The 26,474-nt window shown below is 62.9% G+C and overlaps 3 protein-coding genes across 7 annotated transcripts in view; 2 read left to right on the plus strand and 1 right to left on the minus strand.

Annotated features, from left to right (window-relative positions):
* Window positions 1-58: 58 nt before the first annotated feature.
* On the minus strand, window positions 59-11,047 carry LOC136304843 (uncharacterized). The gene is given in 10 exon segments (XM_066208288.1): window positions 59-2,419; window positions 2,523-2,601; window positions 2,898-4,040; window positions 4,269-4,385; window positions 4,695-6,007; window positions 6,111-6,189; window positions 6,486-6,923; window positions 9,002-10,485; window positions 10,589-10,664; window positions 10,964-11,047. Coding segments are annotated over 9 exon segments (6,861 nt in total). The 5' UTR covers window positions 10,638-10,664; window positions 10,964-11,047; the 3' UTR covers window positions 59-260.
* A 390-nt stretch (window positions 11,048-11,437) lies between these two features.
* MCOLN1 (mucolipin TRP cation channel 1) lies at window positions 11,438-24,143 on the plus strand. Of its 2 annotated transcripts, none has more exons than XM_066208286.1 (14): window positions 11,438-11,607; window positions 11,850-12,073; window positions 13,319-13,486; window positions 13,798-13,960; window positions 15,231-15,312; window positions 16,222-16,318; window positions 17,076-17,175; window positions 17,679-17,785; window positions 18,661-18,807; window positions 19,077-19,178; window positions 19,670-19,792; window positions 20,304-20,510; window positions 22,409-22,557; window positions 23,565-24,143. In XM_066208286.1, the coding sequence occupies exons 1-14, from the start codon at window positions 11,499-11,501 to the stop codon at window positions 23,599-23,601; spliced, it is 1,815 nt and encodes a 604-aa protein (XP_066064383.1). In that variant the 5' UTR covers window positions 11,438-11,498; the 3' UTR covers window positions 23,602-24,143. The 2 variants fall into 2 exon arrangements, with proteins under 2 accessions (XP_066064383.1, XP_066064384.1); XM_066208287.1 differs by having other exon boundaries at window positions 22,454-22,557.
* A 1,301-nt stretch (window positions 24,144-25,444) lies between these two features.
* Window positions 25,445-26,474, plus strand: part of DNMT1 (DNA methyltransferase 1) — a 35,056-nt gene continuing 34,026 nt past the window's right edge. For all 4 annotated transcript variants that reach the window (XM_066208277.1, XM_066208279.1, XM_066208278.1 and 1 more), the window contains exon 1: window positions 25,445-25,589. In XM_066208277.1, the coding sequence (XP_066064374.1) occupies window positions 25,531-25,589 (59 nt within the window). In that variant the 5' untranslated portion in view covers window positions 25,445-25,530. The remainder of the gene's footprint in view (window positions 25,590-26,474) is intronic.

Below are 26,474 nucleotides of genomic sequence, written 5' to 3' on the forward strand. Positions count from 1 at the left end.
GAGGTCAGAGGGCAACAAATCCGCTCTCCACAACGGATTTCTGATGTTGGTCAGTGGGTGTATTGAGGTGCCCAGGGAAAGCCAGGACGTGGAGCCCCCAGCCAGGTTTGTTCCCAACAGGGGTCACCGGCACCAGGGATCACCGGGCTCTGCCCACCGGGGCTCACTGGGGATCATCCAGCGCGGATCCTCCCATGGGGGATGGAGCTGGAGCAGCGCGCGGAGCTCTTCCCGCACACGGGGCGCCGGCAGGGCTGCCCTCAGTGCTGGCTCCGTTGGTGTCGGGTCAGGGCTGAGCTTTGGGAGAAGCCCTTCCCACACTGGGGACACTCGTAGGGCCTCTCCCCGGTGTGGATGCGCCGGTGTTTGATCCAGGAAGAGTTATCGCTGAAGCTCTTGCCGCACTCCTGACACTCGTAGGGCCTCTCCCCGGTGTGGATGCGCCGGTGCCTGATGAGGATGCAGTTTTGCTTGAAGCCCATCCCGCAGTCGGGGCAGCGGAAGGGCCTCTCATCCGTGTGAATCCGCTGGTGTATGAGGAGAGTGGAGCTGGTCTGAAACCTCTTCCTGCATTGCTCACACTCGTAGGGCCTCTCCCCGGTGTGGACCATCTGGTGTCTGATCAGGTTGGCACTCTGGATGAAGCTCTTCCCACACTCCGCACACTCGTAAGGCCTCTCCCCGGTGTGGACCATCCGGTGTCTGATCAGGTTGGTGCTCTGGATGAAGCTCTTCCCACACTCCGCACACTCGTAGGGCCTCTCCCCGGTGTGGCTCCTCTGGTGGGCAATCAGGCAGGACCTCGAACTGAAGCTCTTCCCACACTGGGGACACTCGTAGGGCCTCTCCCCGGTGTGGATGCGCTGGTGCTTTGTGAGGCTGCTGTTTTCTTTGAAGCCCATCCCGCAGTCGGGGCAGCGGAAGGGCCTCTCATCCGAGTGAACCCGCTGGTGCTTGAGGAGATTGAACCTGGTGTGAAACCTCTTCCCGCATTGCTCACACTCGTAGGGCCTCTCCCCGGTGTGGATGCGCTGGTGCTTTGTGAGGATGCAGTTTTCTTTGAAGCCCATCCCGCAGTCGGGGCAGCGGAAGGGCCTCTCATCCGTGTGAACCCGCTGGTGCCGGCGGAGAATGGAGCTGGTCTGAAACCTCTTCCTGCATTGCTCACACTCGTAGGGCCTCTCCCTGCTGTGGCTCCTCTGGTGTCTGATCAGGGTTGAGCTCCGGTTGAAGCTCTTCCCACACTGAGGACACTCGTAGGGCCTCTCCCCGGTGTGGACCCTCTGGTGGCCATTCAGGCTGGACCTGTGTTTGAAGCTCTTCCCACACTGCCCACACTCGTAGGGCCTCTCCCCGGTGTGGCTCCTCTGGTGGGCAGTCAGGTGGGAGCTCGAATTGAACCTCTTCCCACACTGAGGACACTCGTAGGGCCTCTCCCCGGTGTGGATGCGCCGGTGGATGATGAGGGTTCCCTTTCCTTTGAAGCCCATCCCGCAGTCGGGGCAGCGGAAGGGCCTCTCATCCGTGTGAATCCGCTGGTGCCTGACGAGATAGGAGCTGGTGTGAAACCTCTTCTTGCACTGGCCGCACTCGTAGGGCCTTTCTCCTGTGTGGATCCTCTGGTGTTTGATGTAGTCAGAGCTATCGCTGAAGCTCTTGGCGCACTCCTGACACTTGTAGGGTCTCACCCCGGTGTGGATCATCCGGTGCTTGATCAGGTAGGAGCTCGTACGGAAGCTCTTCCCACAGTCCCCACACTCGTAGGGCCTCTCCCCGGTGTGGATGCGCCGGTGGATGATGAGGGTTCCCTTTCCTTTGAAGCCGATCCCGCAGTCGGGGCAGCGGAAGGGCCTCTCATCCGTGTGAATCCGCTGGTGCTTGAGGAGAGAGGAGCTGGTGTAAAACCTCTTCCTGCACTGGCCACACTGGTAGGGCCTCTCCCCGGTGTGGACGCGCCGGTGGATGATGAGGGTTCCATTTTCTTTGAAGCCCATCCCGCAGTCGGGGCAGCGGAAGGGCCTCTCATCCGTGTGAACCCGCTGGTGCCGGTGGAGACTGGAGCTGGTGTAAAACCTCTTCCTGCACTGGCCACACTGGTAGGGCCTCTCCCCGGTGTGCGTTCTCTGGTGGGCAGTAAGGTGGAATTTCCGCCTGAAGCTCTTCTGGCATTCCGAGCACTTGTGGCGCTTCTCCCCATCGAGAAGCGTCTCAGGGTGCCCCAGCTCCGAGCTGCCGCCCAGGGCGGGTCTTTCCTCCTGGGATCCCCGAGATGTGCGTTTGCAGCCCGTCCTGGCGCGGGATCTCCGGGGCTTTTCCTCCCCGTTGCGTTCCTGCGCCGTGGAGCCGCTGCCAGCGGCCTCTCCCACGAGCTCCTGCCGCGGGGATTTGTCCTCCCCGGGCTCCGTGCTCAGCTCCGTGTCTGCGGGAGGAAGGACAAGGACAGGATGGGATTTGTCTCCGCGCCGCAGCCAAGGGGAAGGAGATGCCCTCGACGGGGAAAGGGCCGCTGACTTCCTCCTCACCTGCCTGCGGCTCCCGGGACACCTTCCTCTTCCTCGCGGCCTTCCCCATCGGGCCGAGGTTTGGGACCGGGAAATCCTGCTTTGGGGGGGAAAACAAGGGCTGAGCGCCTTGGGAGCCTTGGATGGCGGCGCCGCCCAAGCGCAGCTGCACAAGTCAGCGCCCCTTTCAGCCTCGGGGGGCCCGGAGCCCGCTCATGTCCAGGCTCTGCCCGCCGGCACCGGGCCATCGCCACGTGGGAGCCGCCGAGATCCCTCCGGGGCCATTTCCGGCTGGGCTTTGGGCTCCTGCAGGATCCCAACATCCCCCGGCCCGCAGGAAAAGGCTCCCGGAGAGCCCCGCCATGGATTTGGGGCGAGCTCCCCCTCCCCGCTCACCTGCGGGTTCCGGGGGGGCGATGCTGCCGGAGCCGGGGGAGCTGCGGCCGGAGCGGGCGGGCGGGGGAACGGCGTGCTGCTGCTGCTGCGGCTCTTCCTCCGGGCCCTCCTCTTCCTCTCCTTGCCCTCCTCTTCCGGCTCCTCCCTTTCCTTGTCCTCTGTCCCTCCTTTTCCTGCTGCTCTTCTCTTTCCCTTTCCCTTTCCCTGTTCCTCCTCCGGCTCTGTCCCTCCTCTTCCTCCCGCTGCTCCTCCGCTCCCAGCCCGGCCCGGGCGGTGCCGACACCCCAAAGCAGCCGCGCTCTGCCCGGGGGGGGTTCCAAAGCGGCCCCGGCCCGCGCGGCCCCGGGAGCGATCCTGGGAGCAGCGGGAGCGATGCCGAGCGCAGCGGGAAGGAACTGGGAGCGCTTTCCCTCTCGGTCTCGCTCTTACTGGGAGCGCTGGGAGGGAACTGGGAGGAAATAGCGCCCGGAGGCGGCTGCAGCCGGGGCTGGGCGGGGCCGAGCCGCGGGGCGTGGTTATGGAAATACGGGAGCGATCGCGCGTTGTGATTGGTGGGCGGTGTGCAGAGCTGCGCGCCGTCCTGTTCGTGGTTTTGTGGGCGTGGTTATGCAAAAGTTTCCCCGCCGGGATTACTGAAGGAGCGTGGGCGGAGTTATGCAAATACAGGAGCGATCGCGCGCTGTGATTGGTGGGCGAAAGAAGCGCGGGTTTCCTCGGCGACGTGAGGGGCGGGGAGGGGCCGGAGCGATGGCGGCGGCGTCCGGTGAGAGGGGACAGGGACCGGGACGGGGGACCGGGAATGGGGACAGGGAATGGGGACAGGGACCGGGAATGGGGACAGGGACTGGGGACCGAGAATGGCGACAGGGACTGGGGATAGGGAATTGGGACAGGGACCGGGAATGGGGACAGGGACTGGGGACAGGGACCGGGAATGGGACTGGAAATACGAGGCAGGGCCTGGAAACGATACACGGAATGGGGACGGGGACCAAGAATGGGACCAGGAATACCGGGCTCGGAGTTGGAATGGGACAGAAATAAGGGGGTGGGATGAGGAACGGGACTGGGAATGTGAGACAGGGACTGGGGATGACACTGGGAATTGGAACAGGGACCAAGAATTCGACCAGGGACACCAGACTAAGGCTGGGAATGGGAGAGGGAATGCAGAGAAGGGACTGGATAATGGGGCAGGGATGGAAAATGACAGGGATTGGGAATGGGGACAAGGAACAGGGCCAAGGACTGGGAGTGGGATTGGAAATGGGAACGGGAATGGGATGGCAGCAGGAGGGGACTGGGAATCGTGTGACACAGGAACGGGCAGGGGGCAAGGGGAGTGACAGCGGGGACAGGGGGATCCCGGACGGGAGACACCGGGAACCGGGACGGGGGGACATGGGGACAGTTCCAGGGCAGGGGGTCCTTGATCCGCTGCCCCAGAACCTCCGCCAGGGTCTCCCAGCGCAGCCGGAGCCGCTCGGCCTGGGGAGCCCAAAGCCCCGAGCAAGGCCCAAGTCCCTGCCAGGAACCCTCAACTCCCTGGCACCCAGCATCCCCCACAGCCCCTGGAAGGCCCCTCCGTGTCCCCATGCACGCCTTAGTCCAAAATCTTTATTTGTACTCAGGTTTTGGGTGTGTTTAGAAAGGACAAAGAGAAATGAAAAGAAAACCCAGGTGTCTAGTGGAGCCAGGAGGACGTGGAGCCCCCAGCCAGGTTTGTTCCCAACAGGGGTCACCGGCACCAGGGATCACCGGGCTCTGCCCACCGGGGCTCACTGGGGATCATCCAGCGCGGATCCTCCCATGGGGGATGGAGCTGGAGCAGCGCGCGGAGCTCTTCCCGCACTCGGGGCAGTGGCATGGCCTTACTCAGTGCTTGCTCTGTTGGTGTCGGGTCAGGGTGGAGCGTTGTGAGAAGCCCTTCCCACACTGGGGACACTCGTAGGGCCTCTCCCCGGTGTGGATGCGCCGGTGCCTGATGAGGATGCAGTTTTGCTTGAAGCCCATCCCGCAGTCGGGGCAGCGGAAGGGCCTCTCATCCGTGTGAATCCGCTGGTGTATGAGGAGATTGGAGCTGGTGTGAAACCCCTTCCTGCATTGCTCACATTCGTAGGGCCTCTCCCCGGTGTGGATGCGCTGGTGCTTTGTGAGGTTGCCATTTTCTTAGAAGCCCATCCCGCAGTCGGGGCGGCGGAAGGGCCTCTCATCCGAGTGAATCCGCTGGTGTATGAGGAGATTGTACCTGGTGTGAAACCTCTTCCCGCATTGCTCACATTCGTACGGTCTCTCCCCGGTGTGGACCATCCGGTGTCTGATCAGGTTGGAGCTCTGGATGAAGCTCTTCCCACACTCCGCACACTCGTAGGGCCTCTCCCCGGTGTGGATCCTCTGGTGGGCAATCAGGCAGGAGCTCTTAGTGAAGCTCTTCCCACACTGGGGACACTCGTAGGGCCTCTCCCCGGTGTGGATGCGCTGGTGCTTTGTGAGGTTGCCGTTTTCTTTGAAGCCCATCCCGCAGTCGGGGCAGCGGAAGGGCCTCTCATCCGAGTGAACCCGCTGGTGCTTGAGGAGATTGAACCTGGTGTGAAACCTCTTCCCGCATTGCTCACATTCGTACGGTCTCTCCCCGGTGTGGATGCGCCGGTGGATGATCAGGTTGGAGCTCTGGATGAAGCTCTTCCCACACTCCCCACACTCGTAGGGCCTCTCCCCGGTGTGGCTCCTTTGGTGGAGGATCAGGCGGCCGATGCGGCTGAAGCTCTTCCCACACTGCCCACACTCGTAGGGCCGTTCTCCTGTGTGGATCCTCTGGTGTGTGATCAAGTCGGCTCTCCGCCTGAAGCTCTTCTGGCATTCCGAGCACTTGTGGCGCTTCTCCCCATCGAGAAGCGTCTCAGGGTGCCCCAGCTCCGAGCTGCCGCCCAGGGCGGGTCTTTCCTCCTGGGATCCCCGAGATGTGCGTTTGCAGCCCGTCCTGGCGCGGGATCTCCGGGGCTTTTCCTCCCCGTTGCGTTCCTGCGCCGTGGAGCCGCTGCCAGCGGCCTCTCCCACGAGCTCCTGCCGCGGGGATTTGTCCTCCCCGGGCTCCGTGCTCAGCTCCGTGTCTGCGGGAGGAAGGACAAGGACAGGATGGGATTTGTCTCCGCGCCGCAGCCCAGGGGAAGGAGATGCCCTCGACGGGGAAAGGGCCGCTGACTTCCTCCTCACCTGCCTGCGGCTCCCGGGACACCTTCCTCTTCCTCGCGGCCTTCCCCATCGGGCCGAGGTTTGGGACCGGGAAATCCTGCTTTGGGGGGGAAAACAAGGGCTGAGCGCCTTGGGAGCCTTGGATGGCGGCGCCGCCCAAGCGCAGCTGCACAAGTCAGCGCCCCTTTCAGCCTCGGGGGGCCCGGAGCCCGCTCATGTCCAGGCTCTGCCCGCCGGCACCGGGCCATCGCCACGTGGGAGCCGCCGAGATCCCTCCGGGGCCATTTCCGGCTGGGCTTTGGGCTCCTGCAGGATCCCACCATCCCCCGGCCCGCAGGAAAAGGCTCCCGGAGAGCCCCGCCATGGATTTGGGGCGAGCTCCCCCTCCCCGCTCACCTGCGGGTTCCGGGGGGGGCGATGCTGCCGGAGCCGGGGGAGCTGCGGCCGGAGCGGGCGGGCGGGGGAACGGCGTGCTGCTGCTGCTGCTGCTGCTGCTGCTGCTGCTCTTCCTCCGGGCCCTCCTCTTCCTCTCCTTGCCCTCCTCTTCCGGCTCCTCCCTTTCCTTGTCCTCTGTCCCTCCTTTTCCTGCTGCTCTTCTCTTTCTCTTTCCCTTTCCCTGTTCCTCCTCCGGCTCTGTCCCTCCTCTTCCTCCCGCTGCTCCTCCGCTCCCAGCCCGGCCCGGGCGGTGCCGACACCCCAAAGCAGCCGCGCTCTGCCCGGGGGGGGTTCCAAAGCGGCCCCGGCCCGCGCGGCCCCGGGAGCGATCCCGGGAGCAGCGGGAGCGATGCCGAGCGCAGCGGGAAGGAACTGGGAGCGCTTTCCCTCCCGGTCTCGCTCTTACTGGGAGCGCTGGGAGGGAACTGGGAGGAAATAGCGCCCGGAGGCGGCTGCAGCCGGGGCTGGGCGGGGCCGAGCCGCGGGGCGTGGTTATGCAGATACGGGAGCGATCGCGCGCTGTGATTGGTGGGCGTCGTGCAGAGCTGCGCGCCGTCCTGTTCGTGGTGTTGTGGGAGTGGTTTTTGAAAAGTTCCCCGCCGGGATTATTGAAGGTGCGTGGGCGGACTTATGCAAATACAGGAGGGATCGCGCGCTGTGATAGGTTGGCGGTGTGCAGAGCTGTGCGCCGTCCTGTTCGTGGTGTTGTGGGCGTGGTTATGCAAAAGTTTCCCCGCCGGGATTACTGAAGGTGCGTGGGCGGAGTTATGCAAATACAGGAGGGATCGCGCGCTGTGATAGGTTGGCGGTGTGCAGAGCTGTGCGCCGTCCTGTTCGTGGTGTTGTGGGCGTGGTTATGCAAAAGTTTTCCCGCCGGGATTATTGAAGGTGCGTGGGCGGAGTTATGCAAATACAGGAGCGATCGCGCGCTGTGATTGGTTGGCGGTGTGCAGAGCTGCGCGCCGTCGTGTTCGTGGTGTTGTGGGCGTGGTTTTTGAAAAGTTCCCCGCCGGGATTACTGAAGGTGCGTGGGCGGACTTATGCAAATACAGGAGGGATCGCGCGCTGTGATAGGTTGGCGGTGTGCAGAGCTGTGCGCCGTCCTGTTCGTGGTGTTGTGGGCGTGGTTATGCAAAAGTTTTCCCGCCGGGATTATTGAAGGTGCGTGGGCGGAGTTATGCAAATACGGTAGCGATCGCGCGCTGTGATTGGTTGGCGGTGTGCAGAGCTGCGCGCCGTCGTGTTCGTGGTTTTGTGGGCGTGGTTTTTGAAAAGTTCCCCGCCGGGATTATTGAAGGCGCGTGGGCGGAGTTACGCAAATACAGGAGCGATCGCGCGCTGTGATTGGTGGGCGAAAGAAGCGCGGGTTTCCTCGGCGACGTGAGGGGCGGGGAGGGGCCGGAGCGATGGCGGCGGCGTCCGGTGAGAGGGGACAGGGACCGGGACCGGGACGGGGGACCGGGAATGGGGACAGGGACCGGGAATGGGGACAGGGACCGGGAATGGGGACAGGGACTGGGGACAGGGACCGGGAATGGGACTGGAAATACGAGGCAGGGCCTGGAAACGATACACGGAATGGGGACGGGGACCAAGAATGGGACCAGGAATACCGGGCTCGGAGTTGGAATGGGACAGAAATAAGGGGGTGGGATGAGGAACGGGACTGGGAATGTGAGACAGGGACTGGGGATGACACTGGGAATTGGAACAGGGACCAAGAATTCGACCAGGGACACCAGACTAAGGCTGGGAATGGGAGAGGGAATGCAGAGGAGGGACTGGATAATGGGGCAGGGATGGAAAATGACAGGGATTGGGAATGGGGACAAGGAACAGGGCCAAGGACTGGGAGTGGGATTGGAAATGGGAACGGGAGTGGGATGGCAGCAGGAGGGGACTGGGAGTCGTGTGACACAGGAACGGGCAGGGGGCAAGGGGAGTGACAGCGGGGACAGGGGGATCCCGGACCGGAGACACCGGGAACCGGGACGGGGGACATGGGGACAGTTCCAGGGCAGGGGGTCCTTGATCCGCTGCCCCAGAACCTCCGCCAGGGTCTCCCAGCGCAGCCGGAGCCGCTCGGCCTGGGGAGCCCAAAGCCCCGAGCAAGGCCCAAGTCCCTGCCAGGAACCCTCAACTCCCTGGCACCCAGCATCCCCCACAGCCCCTGGAAGGTCCCTCCGTGTCCCCATGCACGCCTTAGTCCAAAATCTTTATTTGTACTCAGGTTTTGGGTGTGTTTAGAAAGGACAAAGAGAAATGAAAAGAAAACCCAGGTGCCCAGTGGAGCCAGGAGGACGTGGAGCCCCCAGCCAGGTTTGTTCCCAACAGGGGTCACCGGCACCAGGGATCACCGGGCTCTGCCCACCGGGGCTCACTGGGGATCATCCAGCGCGGATCCTCCCATGGGGGATGGAGCTGGAGCAGCGCGCGGAGCTCTTCCCGCACTCGGGGCAGTGGCATGGCCTTACTCAGTGCTTGCTCTGTTGGTGTCGGGTCAGGGTGGAGCGTTGTGAGAAGCCCTTCCCACACTGGGGACACTCGTAGGGCCTCTCCCCGGTGTGGATGCGCCGGTGCCTGATGAGGATGCAGTTTTGCTTGAAGCCCATCCCGCAGTCGGGGCAGCGGAAGGGCCTCTCATCCGTGTGAATCCGCTGGTGTATGAGGAGAGTGGAGCTGGTCTGAAACCTCTTCCCGCATTGCTCACACTCGTAGGGCCTCTCCCCGGTGTGGACCATCCGGTGTCTGATCAGGTCGGAGCTCTGGATGAAGCTCTTCCCACACTCCGCACACTCGTAGGGCCTCTCCCCGGTGTGGCTCCTCTGGTGGGCAATCAGGCAGGACCTCGAACTGAAGCTCTTCCCACACTGAGGACACTCGTAGGGCCTCTCCCCAGTGTGGATGCGCTGGTGCTTTTTGAGGTTGCCGTTTTCTTTGAAGCCCGTGCCGCAGTCGGGGCAGCGGAAGGGCCTCTCATCCGAGTGAACCCGCTGGTGCCGGCGGAGACTGGAGCTGGTCTGAAACCTCTTCCTGCATTGCTCACACTTGTAGGGCCTCTCCCTGCTGTGGCTCCTCTGGTGTCTGATCACTTTGGAGCTCTGGTGGAAGCTCTTCCCACACTGAGGACACTTGTAGGGCCTCTCCCCGGTGTGGACCCTCTGGTGGGCATTCAGGGTGGACCTGTGTTTGAAGTTCTTCCCACACTGAGGACACTCGTAGGGCCTCTCCCCGGTGTGGACCCTCTGGTGGCCATTCAGGGTGGACCTGTGTTTGAAGTTCTTCCCACACTCCCCACACTCGTAGGGCCTCTCCCCGGTGTGGATGCGCCGGTGGTTGATGAGGGTTCCCTTTCCTTTGAAGCCGATCCCGCAGTCGGGGCAGCGGAAGGGCCTCTCATCCGAGTGAACCCGCTGGTGCTTGAGGAGAGAGGAGCTGGTGTAAAACCTCTTCCTGCACTGGCCACACTGGTAGGGCCTCTCCCCGGTGTGGATGCGCCGGTGGATGATGAGGGTTCCATTTTCTTTGAAGCCCATCCCGCAGTCCGGGCAGTGGAAAGGCCTCTCATCCGTGTGAACCCGCTGGTGCTTGAGGAGGCAGGAGCTGGTGTAAAACCTCTTCCTGCACTGGCCGCACTCGTAGGGCCTCTCCCCGGTGTGCGTTCTCTGGTGGGCAGTAAGGTGGAATTTCCGCCTGAAGCTCTTCTGGCATTCCGAGCACTTGTGGCGCTTCTCCCCATCGAGAAGCGTCTCAGGGTGCCCCAGCTCCGAGCTGCCGCCCAGGGCGGGTCTTTCCTCCTGGGATCCCCGAGATGTGCGTTTGCAGCCCGTCCTGGCGCGGGATCTCCGGGGCTTTTCCTCCCCGTTGCGTTCCTGCGCCGTGGAGCCGCTGCCAGCGGCCTCTCCCACGAGCTCCTGCCGCGGGGATTTGTCCTCCCCGGGCTCCGTGCTCAGCTCCGTGTCTGCGGGAGGAAGGACAAGGACAGGATGGGATTTGTCTCCGCGCCGCAGCCAAGGGGAAGGAGATGCCCTCGACGGGGAAAGGGCCGCTGACTTCCTCCTCACCTGCCTGCGGCTCCCGGGACACCTTCCTCTTCCTCGCGGCCTTCCCCATCGGGCCGAGGTTTGGGACCGGGAAATCCTGCTTTGGGGGGGAAAACAAGGGCTGAGCGCCTTGGGAGCCTTGGATGGCGGCGCCGCCCAAGCGCAGCTGCACAAGTCAGCGCCCCTTTCAGCCTCGGGGGGCCCGGAGCCCGCTCATGTCCAGGCTCTGCCCGCCGGCACCGGGCCATCGCCACGTGGGAGCCGCCGAGATCCCTCCGGGGCCATTTCCGGCTGGGCTTTGGGCTCCTGCAGGATCCCAACATCCCCCGGCCCGCAGGAAAAGGCTCCCGGAGAGCCCCGCCATGGATTTGGGGCGAGCTCCCCCTCCCCGCTCACCTGCGGGTTCCGGGGGGGCGATGCTGCCGGAGCCGGGGGAGCTGCGGCCGGAGCGGGCGGGCGGGGGAACGGCGTGCTGCTGCTGCTGCTGCTGCTGCTGCTGCTGCGGCTCTTCCTCCGGGCCCTCCTCTTCCTCTCCTTGCCCTCCTCTTCCGGCTCCTCCCTTTCCTTGTCCTCTGTCCCTCCTTTTCCTGCTGCTCTTCTCTTTCTCTTTCCCTTTCCCTGTTCCTCCTCCGGCTCTGTCCCTCCTCTTCCTCCCGCTGCTCCTCCGCTCCCAGCCCGGCCCGGGCGGTGCCGACACCCCAAAGCAGCCGCGCTCTGCCCGGGGGGGGTTCCAAAGCGGCCCCGGCCCGCGCGGCCCCGGGAGCGATCCCGGGAGCAGCGGGAGCGATGCCGAGCGCAGCGGGAAGGAACTGGGAGCGCTTTCCCTCCCGGTCTCGCTCTTACTGGGAGCGCTGGGAGGGAACTGGGAGGAAATAACGCCCGGAGGCGGCTGCAGCTGGGGCTGGGCGGGGCCGAGCCGCGGGGCGTGGTTATGGAAATACGGGAGCGATCGCGCGTTGTGATTGGTGGGCGGATGCAGCGCGGGGTTTCCTCGCGACGTGAGGGGCGGGGAGGGGCCGGAGCGATGGCGGCGGCGTCCGGTGAGAGGGGACCGGGACCGGGAATGGGGACAGGCACCGGGGACCGGAGCGGGAATGCGATCCGGACCGGGATGGGCCCGGTACAATGGGCACACGGGCTCTGGGAGTATCGGGAAGCGGGAGGTGACACCGGCGCCAGAGGGCGGCGGGGAGCGGGCCCGGCCTGGTTGGACGGCTCCGAGGGACGCCGTGCGCCGCTTCCGGGGACACCGGACCGCGGTGACAGCCTCGGGTGTCCCCAGAGACCGAGCGGCTGCTGAGCCGCCGCCCCGGGTACGGCACGGCCGAGGCGGCCCCTGCGCCGCCGGTACCGGAGCAGGAGGAAGATGAGGAGGAGGAGGAGGAGGAGCTGCGGCGGCGCCTCAAGTATTTCTTCATGAGCCCCTGCGATAAGTACCGGGCCCGCGGCAGGCGGCCCGTGAAGCTGGCGCTGCAGCTGGCCAAGATCGTCCTTGTCACCGTGCAGGTGACACCGGCGGGGACCGCAGCGTGATGGGCTGGGGACACCGGGGAGGGACACGGGGATACCGGGGAGGGGGCACAGGGACATGGGGACACCGGGAAGGGGACACAGGGACATGGGGACATGGGGACACCGGGGAGGGGACACAGGGACATGGGGACATGGGGACACCGGGGAGGGGACACAGGGGCATGGGGACATGGGGACACCGGGGAGGGGACACAGGGATACAAGGGAGGGGGCACAGGGACATGGGGGCACCGGGGAGGGGACACAGGGGCATGGGGACATGGGGACACCGGGGAGGGGACACAGGGATACCAGGGAGGGGGCACAGGGACATGGGGGCACCGGGGAGGGGACACGGGGACATGGGGACATGGGGACACCGGGGAGGGGACACAGGGATACCGGGGAGGGGGCACAGGGACATGGGGACACCGGGGAGGGGACACAGGGACATGGGGACATGGGGACACCGGGGAGGGGGCACAGGGACTTGGGGACACCGGGAAGGGGACACAGGGACATGGGGACATGGGGACACCGGGGAGGGGACACAGGGGCATGGGGACATGGGGACACCGGGGAGGGGACACAGGGATACAAGGGAGGGGGCACAGGGACATGGGGACACCGGGAAGGGGACACAGGGACATGGGGACATGGGGACACCGGGGAGGGGACACAGGGACATGGGGACACCGGGGAGGGGACACGGGGATACCGGGGTGGGGGCATGGGGACATGGGGACACCGGGGAGGGGACGTGGGGACATGGGGGCATTGCGAAGGGACACAGGGACATGGGCACATGGGGACACCGGGGAGGGGACACAGGGACAACAGGGAGGGGACACAGGGCACCATGGATGGGGGACAGGGACATGGGGACACCAGGGAGGGGACACAGGGACATGGGGACACCGGGCAGGGGGCATGGGAACATTGGGGAGGAGGTGCCAGGGCCAGCAGGGAGGGGACATGGGGACACTCTGAAAGGGACGCTGGAGTGGCGGGGACAAAGCATGGCAGCGTCACTGAGGTGGCACAGCTGATGGCAGCGGTGGCCTCTGTCCCCGGCCAGAGGGTGACACCGTTTTGGAAGGAAACATGGTGGTGTCACCGGGGTGGGACAGGGCCTGACCTTTGTCCCCAAGCATGGGGGTGACACCGTTTTGGGACAAAGCACAGCGGTGTCACCGTGGTGAGACAGGCAGTGACAGGGGTGGTGGCCTTTGTCCCCAGCTGATCCTGTTTGGGCTCAGCAACCAGCTGGTGGTGGCTTTCAAGGAGGACAACACGGTGGCCTTCAAGCACCTGTTCCTCAAGGGCTACGAGGACGGCTCCGATGACACCGCGGCCGTCTACACCCGCGGGGACCTCCTGGAGCACGTGGCCTTCGTCCTCGAGAAGGTGCCACGGGGACACTGACAGGGGTTGGGGACATCGGGAGGGGTTGGGGACATCAGGACCTCCTGGAGCACCTGGCCTTCGTCCTCGAGAAGGTGCCACGGGGACACTGACAGGGGTTGGGGACATCAGGAGGGATTGGGGACATCAGGAGGGATTGGGGACATCGGGAGGGGTTGGGGACATTGAGGGAGTTGAGGACACGGTGCTTTGGGGACATGGAGGTCCTCAGAGCTACGGAAGTGCCTGGGGACACGGGGATGATTTGGGGCCACCCGGGTGCCACCTCGGTCCCCGCGTCCCTGTCCCCGCAGTACCTGGCTGTCCCCAACGAGACCCTGGGTCACTACGCCTACGGTGTCCCCGGGGCTGTCCCCGGCGCTGTCCCCGAGCTGCGGCTGTGCCAGCGCTTCTTCCGCAGGGGGAACATCGACCCCGGCAACGACACCTTCGACATCGACCCCAGCGTGGTCACCGGTGGGGACGCGGACTGCGGGGTGCGGGGTGGTCCCACGGGATTTGGGGTGCGGGGTGTGGGGTTTGGGGTGTGGGGTTTGGGATGCTCCCACGGGATTTGGGGTGTGGGGTTTGGGGTGCGGGATTTGGGGTGTGGGGTTTGGGATGCTCCCAAGGGATTTGGGCTTTGGGGTTTAGGATGGTCCCACGGGATTTAGGGTTTGGGGTTTGGGGTGTGGGATTTGGGGTGTGGGGTTTGGGATGCTCCCAAGGGATTTGGGGTTTGGGGTGTGGGGTTTGGGGTGTGGGGATGTGGGGTTTAGGATGGTCCCACGGGATTTGGGGTTTGGGGTGCAGGGTTTGGGGTGCAGGATTTGGGGTGTGGGGTTTAGGATGCTCCCACGGGATTTGGGGTGTGGGGTTTGGGGTGCGAGATTTGGGGTGCAGGGTTTGGGTTTGGGATGCTCCCAAGGGATTTGGGGTGTGGGGTTTGGGGTGTGGGGTTTAGGATGCTCCCAAGGGATTTGGGGTGCGGGATTTGGGGTGTGGGGTTTGGGATGCTCCCAAGGGATTTGGGCTTTGGGGTTTAGGATGGTCCCACGGGATTTAGGGTTTGGGGTTTGGGGTGTGGGATTTGGGGTGCAGGGTTTGGGTTTGGGATGCTCCCAGGGGATTTGGGGTGTGGGGTTTGGGGTGCAGGGTTTGGGTTTGGGGTGCAGGATTTGGGGTGTGGGGTTTGGGATGCTCCCAAGGGATTTGGGGTGTGGGGTTTGGGGTGTGGGGTTTAGGATGGTCCCACGGGATTTGGGGTTTGGGGTGCAGGGTTTGGGTTTGGGTTTGGGATGCTCCTACGGGATTTGGGGTGTGGGGTGTGGGGTTTGGGGTGTGGGGTTTAGGATGGTCCCACGGGATTTGGGGTTTGGGGTTTGGGGTGTGGGGTTTAGGATGGTCCCACGGGATTTGGGGTTTGGGGTTTGGGGTGCAGGGTTTGGGTTTGGGATGCTCCCAAGGGATTTGGGGTGTGGGGTGCAGGATTTGGGGTGCAGGATTTGGGGTTTAGGTTTGGGATGCTCCCAAGGGATTTGGGGTGTGGGGTTTGGGGTGCAGGATTTGGGGTTTGGGGTGCAGGGTTTGGGTTTGGGGTGCAGGATTTGGGGTTTGGGATGCTCCCAGGGGATTTGAGGTGTGGGGTTTGGCATGATCCTGGAACATTCCGAACAGCCCCGCGGCATTCGGGATTCAGGATTTGGCAATTCCCGGGATTCCCTGACCCCAAATCCCGACCCCACAGAGTGCCTGGGGGTGCACCCCGGGGAGCCCCGGCCGCCGCCGCTGGACGGCACCGACGGCAACTTCACCCTCCAGTTCCACAGGTAAATCCCAAAATCCCCCCAAACCCTGCCCAGGGCCGTTCCCCATCCCAAAAATCCCACTGTGGGGTTTGTTCCCGAATTCCTGCGTGCGATTTTGGGACGGAATTTTTCTTTTCCTGGGATTTTTTGGGGGATTTTGGGATGGAATTTTTCTTTTCCCGGGATTTTTTGGGGGATTTTGGGACGGAATTTTTCTTTTCCCGGGATTTTTTGGGGGATTTTGGGACGGAATTTTTCTTTTCCCGGGATTTTTTGGGGGATTTTGGGGCGGGATTTTCCCCTTCCGTGCTTTTTGGGGGATTTTGGGGCCGAGTTTTCCTTTTTCCCTGATTTCTTGAGGGGTTTTGGGGCGGAATTTTCCCTTTTTTGTCGTTTTCTTTGGAGGGATTTTGAGGTGGAACTTTCCCTTTTTTCAGGAGGATTTTGGTGGTTTTTTTGGGGGATTTTGGGGTTTTTTTGGGGGGGATTTTGGGGTTTTTTTGGGGGGGATTTTGGGGTTTTTTTGGGGGGATTTTGGGGGTTTTTTTGGGGGGATTTTGGGGTTTTTTTGGGGGAATTTTGGGTTTTTTGGGGGGGGATTTTGGGGTTTTTTGGGGGAATTTTGGGTTTTTTTGGGGGGGATTTTGGGGTTTTTTGGGGGAATTTTGGGTTTTTTGGGGGCGGGTTTTTGGGGTTTTTGGGGGGGGTTTTGGTGGTTTTTTGGGGGGGATTTTGGGTTTTTTTGGGGGGGATTTGGGGTTTTTTTGGAGGGATGTTGGGGTTTTTTGGGGGAATTTTGGGTTTTTTGGGGGGGGATTTTGGTGGTTTTTTTGGGGGGATTTTGGGGTTTTTTGGAGGGATTTTGGGGTTTTTTGGGGGGGATTTTGGGGGAGATTTTGGGGCCTCCCGGGGTGTTTTGTGTCCCCTCAGGCTGATCAATGTCACCGTGGAGTTCCAGCTCAAGGCCATCAACATCCAAACGCTGCTGAACCACGAAATCCCCGACTGCTACACCTTCAGTGTCACCGTGAGTGTCCCCACGTGTCCCCAGATATCCCAGAGTGTCCCCTCAGTGTCCCCAAATATCCTGAAGTGTCCCCTCAGTGTCCCCTCAGTGTCCTCTGGGTGTTCCCCGTGTCCCCAAGTGTCCCCCGAGTGTCCCCTCAGTGTCGTCTGAGTGTCCCCAAATGTCCCCTGAGTGTCCCCAAATATCCCAAAGTGTCCCCTGGGTGTTCCCCGTGTCCCCGAGTGTCCCCTCAGTGTCCCCTCAGTGTCCCCAAATATCCCTCAGTGTCCCCTCAGTGTCCCCTGGGTGTTCCCCGTGTCCCCAAGTGTCCCCTGAGTGTCCCCGGAGTGTCCTCCTCTCATGTCCCCTCCTGGTGTCCCGCTCCTGTCCCCCTCGTGTCCCTCTTGAGTGTCCCTCTGTCCCTTGGCTGTCCCCCTGTGGGCCCAGGGGGGGCCAGCGTGTGACAGTGACGGTGACAGTGGCAATGACAGTGACAGTGACCGATGGTGACAATGACAGCAACGACAGTGACAGGGGCAGTGACAATGGCAGCGACAATAACAGTGACGACAGTGACAGAGGCAGTGGCGGTGACAGTGACAATAGTAATGCCAATGACAGTAAGGGTGACGGTGACAATGACAGTGACAATGACAGCGACAGTGACAACGATAGCGCCAGTGACAACGCCGATGGCAGTGACAGTAATAATGCCAGTGACAATGACAACGATGGTGACGGTGACAATGACAGTGACAGTGCCACCGGGTGTCCCCAGGTCACGTTTGACAACAGCGCCCACAGCGGGCGAGTGCGGATCCGCCTGGACACCCACACGGCCATCCGGGAGTGCCACCACCCCTCGCTGCCCCAGAGAGGTGACAACGGGTGACAATGGGCTGTGGGGTGTCCCCCGGGAGTGCCACCACCCCTGGCTGCCCCAGAGAGGTGACAACGGGTGACAATGGGCTGTGGGGTGTCCCCCGGGAGTGCCACCACCCCTGGCTGCCCCAGAGAGGTGACAACGGGTGACAATGGGCTGTGGGGTGTCCCCTGGGAGTGCCACCACCCCTGGCTGCCCCAGAGAGGTGACAACGGGTGACAACGGGTGACAATGGGCTGTGGGGTGTCCCCTGGGAGTGCCACCACCCCTGGCTGCCCCAGAGAGGTGACAACGGGTGACAACGGGTGACAATGGGTGTCCCCCGGGAGTGCCACCACCCCTCCCCACCTGACAGAGATGACACCACGGTGGCATCTGTCCCTGGGAGGTGACAATAGACCCTGTCCCCATGGGTGTCCCCTGACCCCGAGGGTGTCCCCGCCCGGGAGGTGACGGTGACCCCGGGGAGGTGACAGTGTCCCCGGGGTGTCCCCGCAGGTGACAATTCCCTGCGCCTGTCCTTCGATGTGCTGGTGACGGGGGTGTGCTCGCTGTCCCTGGTGCTCTGCGCCCGCTCCATCGCCCGCGGGCTCCTCCTGCAGAGGGTCGGCTCGCCTCGGGGGGCTTGGGGGGTTTGGGAGGGGATTTATGGGATTTGGGAGGGGATTTATGGGATTTGTGGGGTTTACGGGGTTTGGGGAATGGGATTTCGGGGATTTGGGAGGGGGTTTATGGCGTTTAGGGGATGGGATTGATGGGATTGGGGGGATTTATGGGATTGGGGGGATTTATGGGATTTGGGAGGGGATCTATGGGATTTGTGGGGTTTACAGGCTGTGGGGAATGGGATTTCGGGGATTGGGGGGGAGGTTTATGGGGTTTAGGGGGTGGGATTGATGGGATTGGGGGGATTTATGGGCTTTGGGGAGGATTTAGGGGATTTATGGGGTTTATGGGATTTACGGGGTTTAGGGGATGGCCGGGCTGTGTCCCTGTGAGGTGACAATGACAATGACAATGTTGGTGTCCCCAAAGGAGTTCAGCCGGTTCCAGCGGAGCCATGGCCGTGTCCCTGTCCCTATGAGGTGACAGTGACAGTGACAATGACAATAACAGCAATGACAGTGACAATGTCCCCACAGGAGTTCAGCCGGTTCCGGCGGCGCCGTGGCCGTGTCCCTGTCCCTGTGAGGTGACAGTGACACTTTGGGTGTCCCCACAGGAGTTCAGCCGGTTCCGGCGGCGCCGTGGCCGTGTCCCTGTCCCTGTGAGGTGACAGTGACACTTTGGGTGTCCCCACAGGAGTTCAGCCGGTTCCGGCGGCGCCGTGGCCGGGCCGTGTCCCCATGGGAGTGACAATGACAGTGACAATGACAATGACACTTTGGGTGTCCCCACAGGAGTTCAGCCGGTTCCGGCGGCGCCGTGGCCGTGTCCCTGTCCCTGTGAGGTGACAGTGACACTTTGGGTGTCCCCACAGGAGTTCAGCCGGTTCCAGCGGCGCCGTGGCCGGGCCGTGTCCCCGTGGGAGCGCCTGGAGTTCCTCAACGGGTGGTACCTGCTGCTCGTCACCAGCGACGTGCTCACCGTGCTGGGCACCGTGCTCAAGATCGGCATCGAGGCCAAGGTCACCCCGGGGACACCCTGGGGACAGCGGGAGGGGACATTGTCACCGCCCCCAGGGGTTCGATGGCCCGGTGACAATGTCCTGGGGTGTCGCTGGAGCCCTGGGAGGGGACGTTGCCACCCCTGGGTGCTGTCACTGGCCCGGTGACAATGTCCCGAGTGTCCCGGATGCCACCTGGGAGCCCCTCTGTCCCCTGTGCGGGCCCGGCACTGGGGTTGGGGACAGCCCTGGGGACACGGTGGTGGCACTGTCCCCCGTGTCCCCAACAGAATTTCTCGGGGTACGACGTGTGCAGCATCCTGCTGGGGACGTCGACGCTGCTGGTGTGGGTCGGGGTCATCCGGTACCTGACCTTCTTCCAGAAGTACAACGTGAGTGACACCTGTGTCACCTGGGGATGGGAGTGTCACCTGGGGACAGGGACGTCACCTGGGGTCAGCGGGCAGGGACAGGGTTAAATCCCATTTCTCCTGCCCAGAATCCTCTTTGTGATGCATGGCGTGGGGACAATTCCCATTTTTCCCGCCCCACACGTGGAAAATCCCCATTTTCCTGTCCCAAATCCTCGTTTTCCTGCCCCAAACCCCCGTTTTTCCCACCCCACACGTGGATAATCCCCGTTTTCCTGCCCCGAACCCCCGTTTTCCTGCCCCGAACCCCCGTTTTCCTGCCCCGAACCCCCGTTTTTCCCACCCCACACGTGGATAATCCCCGTTTTCCTTCCCCAAACCCCCGTTTTCCTGCCCCGAACCCCCGTTTTTCCCACCCCACACGTGGATAATCCCCGTTTTCCTGCCCCGAACCCCCGTTTTTCCCACCCCACGTGTGGATAATCCCCGGTTTTCCCGTTTTCCCTGCGCAGATCCTGATCGTGACGCTGCGCGTGGCGCTGCCCAACGTGATGCGTTTCTGCTGCTGCGTGGCCGTGATTTATCTGGGCTACTGCTTCTGCGGCTGGATCGTGCTGGGCCCGCACCACGTCAAGGTGGGAACGGGAACGTCCCGAATTTCGGGATTTGGGGTTGGGAGGTTCCCAAATTTCGGGGTTTGGGGTTGGGGGATTCCCAAATTCCGTTTTGGGGGATTTGGTTTCTTCCGAATCCTGGTTTTGGGGGTTGTGAGGTTCCCAGATCCCAGGTTTGTGAGGTGGGGCGATTCCCAAATTTCAGGTTTGGGGTTGGGAGGTTCCCAGATTTCGGGGTTTGGGGTTGGGAGGTTCCCAAATTTCGGGGTTTGGGGTTGGGGGATTCCCAAATTCCGTTTTAGGGGATTTGGTTTCTTCCAAATCCCTGTTTCGGGTTATGAGGTTCCCAGATCCCAGGTTTGTGAGGTGGGGCGATTCCCAAATTTTGGGTTTGTGGGGTTGGGAGATTCCCAAACCCATGGATGCCATGGGGGTGACGCAGAGGGTGACACAGGTGTGACACAGGTGTGACACAGGTGCGGCACAGGTGTGACAGGTGACACGCAGGTGACACAGGTGTCCCTGTCCCCAGTTCCGCTCGCTGTCCATGGTGTCCGAGTGTCTCTTCTCCCTGGTCAATGGCGATGACATGTTCGCCACCTTCGTGGCTCTCCGGCCCAGCGGGGCGCTGGTGTGGCTCTTCAGCCAGGTGTACCTGTACTCCTTCAGCGCCCTCTTCATCTACATGGTGCTCAGCCTCTTCATCGCCCTCATCACCGGCTCCTACGACACCATCAAGGTGAGCCGGACAGGTGTGACCTCACCTGTCGCCTGTGTGTGACGTCATCTGTGTGTGACATCATCTGTGTGTGAGATCACCTGTGTGTTATCTGTGCGTGACCTCATCGTCACCGGCTCCTACGACACCATCAAGGTGAGCCGGACAGGTGTGACCTCACCTGTTGCCTGTGTGTGACGTCATCTGTGTGTGACATCATCTGTGTGTGAGATCACCTGTGTGTTATCTGTGCGTGACCTCATCGTCACCGGCTCCTACGACACCATCAAGGTGAGCCGGACAGGTGTGACCTCACCTGTCGCCTGTGTGTGACGTCATCTGTGTGTGCGTGACATCACCTGTGCGTGACATCACCTGTGTGTGACATCACCTGTGTGTGACCTCACCCCTCGTCCCCTCACCTGGCTCCATCTTTGTTCTCTCACCTGTCCTGCACCTGTCCCCAGAACCAGCCCGAAGGTGACACCCCGGTGTCACAGCTCCTGTCCCTGACCCCTGTCCTGTGTCCCCTGACCTGTCCCCTGTCCCCTGTGTGTCCCCAGAACCAGTCCGGAGGTGACACTGATGTGTCCCCCGTCCCCTGTGTGTCCCCAGAACCAGTCCGGGGGTGACATTCTCCTGTCCCCCGTCCCCTGTGTGTCCCCAGAACCAGTCCGGGGGTGACATTCTCCTGTCCCCTGTCCCCTGTGTGTCCCCAGAACCAGTCCGGGGGTGACATTCTCCTGTCCCCTGTGTGTCCCCTGTGTGTCCCCAGAACCAGTCGGAGGTGACATTCTCCTGTCCCCTGTCCCCTGTGTGTCCCCAGAACCAGTCCGGGGGTGACATTCTCCTGTCCCCTGTCCCCTGTGTGTCCCCAGAACCAGTCCGGAGGTGACATTCTCCTGTCCCCCGTCCCCTGTGTGTCCCCAGAACCAGTCGGAGGTGACATTCTCCTGTCCCCCGTCCCCTGTGTGTCCCCAGAACCAGTCCGGAGGTGACATTCTCCTGTCCCCTGTGTGTCCCCAGAACCAGTCCGGAGGTGACATTCTCCTGTCCCCCGTCCCCCGTGTGTCCCCAGAACCAGTCCGGGGGTGACATTCTCCTGTCCCCCGTCCCCTGTGTGTCCCCAGAACCAGTCCGGAGGTGACATTCTCCTGTCCCCTGTGTGTCCCCAGAACCAGTCCGGGGGTGACATTCTCCTGTCCCCTGTGTGTCCCCAGAACCAGTCCGGAGGTGACATTCTCCTGTCCCCCGTCCCCTGTGTGTCCCCAGAACCAGTCCGGGGGTGACACTGATGTGTCCCCTGTCCCCTGTGTGTCCCCAGAACCAGTCCGGAGGTGACATTCTCCTGTCCCCTGTGTGTCCCCAGAACCAGTCCGGGGGTGACATTCTCCTGTCCCCTGTGTGTCCCCAGAACCAGTCCGGAGGTGACATTCTCCTGTCCCCTGTCCCCTGTGTGTCCCCAGAACCAGTCCGGGGGTGACATTCTCCTGTCCCCCGTCCCCTGTGTGTCCCCAGAACCAGTCCGGGGGTGACACTGATGTGTCCCCCGTCCCCTGTGTGTCCCCAGAACCAGTCGGAGGGTGACATTCTCCTGTCCCCTGTGTGTCCCCAGAACCAGTCCGGGGGTGACATTCTCCTGTCCCCTGTCCCCTGTGTGTCCCCAGAACCAGTCCGGAGGTGACATTCTCCTGTCCCCTGTCCCCTGTGTGTCCCCAGAACCAGTCGGAGGTGACATTCTCCTGTCCCCCGTCCCCTGTGTGTCCCCAGAACCAGTCCGGAGGTGACATTCTCCTGTCCCCTGTGTGTCCCCAGAACCAGTCCGGAGGTGACATTCTCCTGTCCCCCGTCCCCTGTGTGTCCCCAGAACCAGTCCGGAGGTGACACTGATGTGTCCCCTGTCCCCTGTGTGTCCCCAGAACCAGTCGGAGGGTGACACGCCGCTGCCGCTGTCGCCGCTCCAGGCGTTCATCGCTCAGTGTCGGGACAGCCCCAAGTCGGGGAAATTCCGCCGGGACAGCTCCGCCTCCTGCTCCGCCTCCTGCTCCGCCCTCTGCTGCTGCGGCCGGTCCGAGATTTGGGGGAGTTTTGGGGGGAATTTTGGGGGTTTGGGGTCACCCCAAGGGACGGGCGTCCTGGGTGGTTTGGCCTCGGTGTCACCTGGGGGCGGGGGGAGGATTCCAGCGGGGTTGGGGGTGTGGGAGAATCCCAAATTGTCACCAAATTCGCCCCAAATGACCCCAAAATCTGCCTCTCCCTCTTCAATCCAGCCCTGTCCCCAAATGATCCCGAAATCCGGCCCCTGAGTGACCCCCAAATCCAGCCCCAAATGTCCCCAAATCCAGCCCCAAATGTCCCCAAAGTGACCCCAAAATCCAGCCCCAAATGTCCCCAAAATCCAGCCCCAAATGTCCAGCCCCAAATGTCCCGAAATCCAGCCCCAAATGTCCCCAAAGTGACCCCAAAATCCAGCCCCAAATGTCCCCAAAATCCAGCCCCAAATGTCCCGAAATCCAGCCCCAAATGACCCCAAAGTGACCCCAAAATCCAGCCCCAAATGTCCCCAAATGTCCCGAAATCCAGCCCCAAATGTCCCCAAAGTGACCCCAAAATCCAGCCCCAAATGTCCCCAAAATCCAGCCCCAAATGACCCGAAATACAGCCCCAAATGTCCCCAAAGTGACCCCAAAATCCAGCCCCAAATGTCCCCAAAATCCAGCCCCAAATGTCCCCAAATCCAGCCCCAAATGACCCCAAAGTGACCCCAAAATCCAGCCCCAAATGTCCCCAAAATCCAGCCCCAAATGACCCCAAATCCAGCCCCAAATGTCCCCAAAGTGACCCCAAAATCCAGCCCCAAATGTCCCCAAAATCCAGCCCCAAATGTCCCCAAATGTCCCAAAATCCAGCCCCAAATGTCCCCAAATGTCCCCAAATGTCCCCAAATCCAGCCCCTCCCCAGGTTTTTGGGGTCCCCACTCCTCTCCTGGGATGTTTGGGGTCGGGGGGGTGTCTCCCTGGGGTCCTGCCTCCCCCAAAATCCCCCAAAAACACCCCAAAATTGTGTCCCCACAGGGCTCCCGCGCAGGACAACGCGCTCCGGGTGAACTGAGGGGACACCGAGGGGACACCGAGGGGACACACCCCAAAAACCCCTCCCGGCTTTTAATTTATTTTGTTTTCTGCTTTTACCTGCCCCGGGAGCCCAAATCTGGGATCCCCCGGGATGGATTTTTTGGGGGGGGGGGGGGAGTTTGGGGAACTTTGGGGTCCCCAAATCTGGTTTTTGGGGACACTCTGGGAACCCCGGATCGCTTTTTGGGGACGTTTTGGGGTCCCCAAATGATTTTTTTGGGAAATTTGGAACCCTGGGAGCCCCAAAATCCATTTTTGGGGACGCTTTGGGACCCCTCAAATCTGTTTTTAGGGGAAATTTGGGACACCCCTCCCCCCCCCCCCCGATCATTTTTTGGGGATAAATTCGGAACCTGGGGACCCCAAATCGGGTTTTGGGGACACTTGGGGGGGACCTTGTCCCTGTCCCTGGGGTCCCCCCACTCCCCAAAAATGTCCCTTTTTACCCCAAATTTGGGGTGTGGCCACACCGTGGGGGGACGCTCGTGTCCCCAAGGGGACAATAAAGGTGACGTGGGACACGAGGGGTCTGTGGTGACATTGGGGACACCCTGGGGTGACAATGGGGACACGAGGGTGGCACTGGGTGTCCCTGGGGGGAGGCAGAGCTGGCTCTGGTGTCACCCTGAGGTGACAATGGGGACACGAGGGTGGCACTGGGTGTCCCTGGGGGGGACAGGGGTGGCACCGATGTCACCCTGGGGTGACAATGGGGACACGAGGGTGGCACTGGGTGTCCCTGGGGGGGACAGGGGTGGCACCGATGTCACCCTGAGGTGACAATGGGGACACGAGGGTGGCGCTGGGTGTCCCTGGGGGGGACAGGGGTGGCACCGATGTCACCCTGAGGTGACAATGGGGACACGGGGGTGGCGCTGGGTGTCCCTGGGGGGGACAGGGGTGGCTCTGGTGTCACCCTGAGGTGACAATGGGGACACGAGGGTGGCGCTGGGTGTCCCTGGGGGGGACAGGGGTGGCTCTGGTGTCACCCTGAGGTGACAATGGGGACACGAGGGTGGCACTGGGTGTCCCTGGGGGGGACAGGGGTGGCACCGGTGTCACCCAGGGGTGACAATGGGGACACGAGGGTGGCACTGGGTGTCCCTGGGGGGGACAGGGGTGGCTCTGGTGTCACCCTGAGGTGACAATGGGGACACGAGGGTGGCACTGGGTGTCCCTGGGGGGGGACAGGGGTGGCACCGATGTCACCCTGGGGTGGCAATGGGGACACGAGGGTGGCACTGGGGGGACAGGGGTGACACCCCCCAATCCATACAGTGGTACAGCCCTGTGAGACTCAGTGGTACAACCCACCTTGGTGCGCCCCCCCCTCCCCCCACGCTCACAGTGGTACGGCCCATACGGCTCCCCCCGCGCCCACAGTGGTTCCTCCCATGTCCCCCCAGTGGTTCCTCCCATGTCCCCCCATCTCCTCCAATGGTCCCTCCCATGTCCCCTCAGTGGTCGCTCCCATGTCCCCCCATTTCTCCTCAGTGGTTCCTCCCATGTCCCCCCATCTCCTCCAATGGTCCCTCCCGTCTCCCCTCAGTGGTACCTCCCACTCCCCCCCTCAGCTCTCCGTTCCCCCCCCCCCCGAGGCCTCCCCGTTCTCCCCCCCACCCTCCCCCCGTTCCCGGTACCGTCCCGACCCTCCCGGTGCCCTCCCGGTTCCCCCCGGCTCCCCTCCCGCTCCCTCCGGCGCGGCGGCGCCCGCCCCGCCCGGCTCCGTCCCCCCCCGCGGCGGCGGCGGCATGGTGCGCGCCGGCTCCCCCCGCGCGGTGGTCGGCGCCGCCCCGCTCCCGCCGCTCGTTTCCGCGCGAAGCCGCTCCCGGTCCCGCCGAGCCGGGCCCCGAACCGGGCCCCGAGCCCGCCCCGCGCCCCCCGCCCGGCCCCCGCGCCGCTCCCGATGCCGGCCCGAGCCGCGCCGCTGCCGCCGGCCCCGCTGCCCGCAGAGCTGCGCCGACGGTGAGTGCCCGGCCGGGAGGGACGGGAGGCGGGCGGCCCCGCGCTGCCTGCTCGGAGCCCGCCCGGAGCTTTGAACAACCCCTCGGAGCTTCTCGCTGCCCCTCGGAGCTTTGAACAGCCCCTCAGAGCTTCTTGCTGCCCCTCAGAGCTTTGAACAACCCCTCGGAGCTTTGAACAACCCCTCAGAGCTTTGAACAACCCCTCGGCGCTTCTCGCTGCCCCTCAGAGCTTTGAACAACCCCTCGGAGCTTTGAACAACCCCTCGGAGCTTCTCGCTGCCCCTCGGAGCTTTTAACAACCCCTCGGAGCTTCTCTCTGCCCCTCAGAGCCCCTCAGAGCTTCTCGCTGCCCCTCAGAGCTTTTAACAACCCCTCGGAGCTTCTCTCTGCCCCTCGGAGCTTTTTACTGCCCCTCAGAGCTTTTAACAACCCCTCGGAGCTTCTCGCTGCCCCTCGGAGCTTTGAACAACCCCTCGGAGCTTTGAACAGCCCCTCAGAGCTTCTCGCTGCCCCTCGGAGCTTTGAACAACCCCTCAGAGCTTTGAACAACCCCTCAGAGCTTCTCTCTGCCCCTCAGAGCCCCTCAGAGCTTCTCTCTGCCCCTCAGAGCCCCTCAGAGCTTCTCGCTGCCCCTCAGAGCTTTTAACAACCCCTTGGAGCTTCTCTCTGCCCCTCGGAGCTTTTCACAAGCCCTCAGAGGTTTTAAGAACCCCTCGCTGTCCCCTCGGGGTTTTTCCCAAGCCCTCCCAGCTCCTCCTAGTTCCTGATGGTTTCTCGCTGCCCCTCACGGCTCCGCAGGACGAGCCCGCCCGGGATGGGCTGAGACCCCTCAGCCCTGGCAGTGTCACCCCCCGTGGTGCTGACCCCCCCCCAAAATGTCACTGAC

The sequence above is a fragment of the Chamaea fasciata genome, unplaced genomic scaffold (genome assembly GCF_029207755.1).
Source record: "Chamaea fasciata isolate MVZ Bird 193981 ecotype frontalis unplaced genomic scaffold, bChaFas1.0.hap1 SCAF_203, whole genome shotgun sequence".
Taxonomy (NCBI): Eukaryota; Metazoa; Chordata; class Aves; order Passeriformes; family Sylviidae; genus Chamaea; species Chamaea fasciata.

Bases quoted from the DNA above. Each gene is read 5' to 3' on its own strand.
- MCOLN1 (XM_066208286.1), top strand. From the start codon at position 11,499: ATGGAAATACGGGAGCGATCGCGCGTTGTGATTGGTGGGCGGATGCAG. The intron at 13,487-13,797 runs GTGCCACGGGGA...CTGTCCCCGCAG, and splicing joins TGGCCTTCGTCCTCGAGAAG to TACCTGGCTGTCCCCAACGA. The intron at 20,511-22,408 runs GTGAGCCGGACA...GTGTGTCCCCAG, and splicing joins GCTCCTACGACACCATCAAG to AACCAGTCGGAGGGTGACAC.